This window comes from Pygoscelis adeliae, unplaced genomic scaffold (assembly GCF_000699105.1).
Source record: "Pygoscelis adeliae isolate BGI_AS28 unplaced genomic scaffold, ASM69910v1 Scaffold184, whole genome shotgun sequence".
Taxonomy (NCBI): Eukaryota; Metazoa; Chordata; class Aves; order Sphenisciformes; family Spheniscidae; genus Pygoscelis; species Pygoscelis adeliae.
Window position 1 is genome coordinate 300,571 of NW_008824541.1, and position 2,527 is coordinate 303,097.

At 65.1% G+C, this 2,527-nt stretch overlaps 1 protein-coding gene across 1 annotated transcript in view; it reads right to left on the bottom strand.

Moving 5' to 3' along the window:
- Window positions 1–791, bottom strand: part of LOC103914933 (putative cleavage and polyadenylation specificity factor subunit 4-like protein) — a 3,917-nt gene extending 3,126 nt beyond the window's left edge. The window contains exons 1-3 of the mRNA XM_009321664.1: window positions 689–791; window positions 328–378; window positions 182–212 (exon numbers count right to left, since the gene is read on the bottom strand). Coding sequence (XP_009319939.1) covers window positions 182–212; window positions 328–378; window positions 689–791 — 185 coding nt within the window. The remainder of the gene's footprint in view (window positions 1–181; window positions 213–327; window positions 379–688) is intronic.
- Between the last annotated feature and the right edge of the window lie 1,736 nt (window positions 792–2,527).

The following is a 2,527-nucleotide window of genomic DNA, read 5'->3' on the forward strand; positions in this document are numbered from 1 at the left end:
TGGAGGAGATTTGCAGCACCCACTGGGTGGATGGGGCTCGGTCCCCCGGGCACTGCCAAGGTCTGGTTGCCCTGGAGGTGTCCAAGCCCTCCCCGGTGCAGAAGGGGTAGGAGCACTCATCCAAAGGGCCAGGGGGAACGATGGACTCTGAGCAGTGTTAGCATTTTGGATCAAAACCCACCAACCCACTGGCCACAGGGCCACAAAGCAATCTGCCACAGATATGGGCTGGTCATGGAGCGGAGAGGGGCCCTGTCCGGCTCCCTGGTGGCCGCGGGATCTTGCAGGGTGGTGTCAGTCCCATCCCTGTCCTTTCCCAGCACTCACCCTTGGTGCACAGCCCTCGATGGAAGAACTCGCAGGCGGCCGCCCCCAGCTCTGTGGGGGAAAGCAGGGTAGGGAGACCTTCACCCGCCAGCCCCAGTGCCAGGACCACTGCGCCATCGAGGGCAAGAGCATCTCAGCCCACTCCAACAGCAGCCCCCGCAGAGCCGTGCCAGATGCATCCCTGTGGGAGCAATGCCTGGAGCCAGCCTAGCCTTGGGCAGGAGCCCAGGGAGGAGGCAGGACCAGAGGCACCGTGGTGGGTGCAGCAAGAGCCAGGAGCACCAGCAAGGAGGAGAACCCCAACACCTCCTGCACCCCTGTCATCCTCTAAGGATGCCACAGGATCCTGTCCCCAACTTACTGTCCATACCCGGGAAGGGCAGGGGCTGAGCTCCTCGCTGCTGCTCCACATCAGCCTCCAAGTCAAACCTGATCTTCTCCACACCAGCCACCAGCTCCTGCATCGCCCCTGCTCCGGCAAGAGGCACCTCCAGCCCAGCACAGGCAGGGTGCAGGCAGGGAGCACAGCTACAAAGGGGCTGCCCGAGGAAAGCACCGGTCTCCCAAGGAAGCACCACGCTTTGCAGGTCACCACAGCCAACCTGGGCCCCAGCAGCGCTCAGAAACCCTCCTCCTCCTCTCCAAACCAGAGCAAAACTAACCCAGGCAGCAGTCCCGAGCCCTCCATTTAGAGACAGAAGCTGCCCACATCTGATCTCAATTTGCAGCCGTGATTGCCTCCTGCCGCAGCCCAGCTGCAGGGAGCTCAGCCCCGGGCCCCCATCGCATCCCCCGTAATTGCCTCTCTGCACCGACATCTGCTTTTCCTCCAGCCCCAGCTCTGGGGCAGAGCAGCTGGCCCGCGTCTCCCCAGGAGCAGCAGGGGCTGCAGGGGCTGCCCGTGAGCTGGGTTAACCCCCTCACACTGGGGCTGCTGCTCAGCCTTAAACAGAGCCAAATGTGGCCTGAGTGCTGTAACTAAACACTCAAGATAGTAAGGGACGGATCCTGTGTGGGTTTTGTCGCACTCTGAGCGCTTTGCGCATTGCTGGGCGCACAGCAGCACCATCCCCAGCCCCGCTCTGCAGCGCCTGGTGCCCAGCAGGACAGACCCACGTCCCTGGGCTCCTGGTGGGGACGGCCAGGTCACACCTCGCGCCCCGATGGGAAGGCCCTTCGGTCCCTGCTGCTGGGCTGGGGGCTTGCACGCGTGCCAGGCTGCAGCGGCACGTGCTGGGCACAACAACAGTGCCACGCTGCTTCCCGGGGCTGCCAGGGGCGCACCCAGAAAAGACCGCGCAGCCCCCAGGTTTGACCTAACGCTCCGTCCCTCCTCCATCACGCAGCTCCCGTGGCCACGCGCATCCCTGGCACACGCCCGGAGCGATGTGGCCTGACACATCGGGGATGGAGACCTGCTCCCATTCTGTCACTAGCTATATATGCACTGGACCAGCGCTGCCTGCCTGCCGGAGCGCTGCCTGCGGATGCCACGGCCGCAGCCCTGCGCTGCGTGCTGCCCCCCACCCCGGCCCGGAGCAGGGGTCCCAGCCACATCCCACGCACGCATCAGGTCCCACACCAAGATGCCCATCCCGTGCTGTGCAGATGGGGTGCAGCCCAGCTGACCTGCCCTCCCCTGCAGCAGGCACTGGTTGGACACTACTGGCATTGCAGCGGTGCTGGCATTACTCCCCACTAGCCTGGGACCCATTGCACTGGCCCTGTGCTCACTCACTCGCAGTGTGCTGGAGCCACCATCCCATCCCATCGAGCAGGACCATGTCCCGTGCGTGCTCAGCGAGCCAGTGTGCGCTTTCTGCCCTGTCGGCTCGTGGCAGCGCGGTGCTGCTGCGCAGGAGGCTGGAGCTGACAGGCATCACAAAGATCGCGATTGCCAAGTGACGGTCTTAGGCAGCCAGTGCCGGGTTGCCTGAGGGTCTCTCCCCTCCCTGCGGCACCGGTGAGGCCCCGGGGAGCGAGGGGGGGTCCCGGGAGGGGGTGCAAACCCCAGTGACCTGCCCTGCCCCGCTGCTTCATGTCAGAGCATCATTAAGGGACAAGAGGAGCCAGATTCCCGGGGCAGCCTGGTGACCTCCCGGGGGCACGGACCAGGACCATCGGCTCAGGAGATGGGTGCTCAGAGCAAGGGCAGGGGGCAGCAGCCCCGGGACCCTGGCACAGGGCAGGGGGGCTGTGG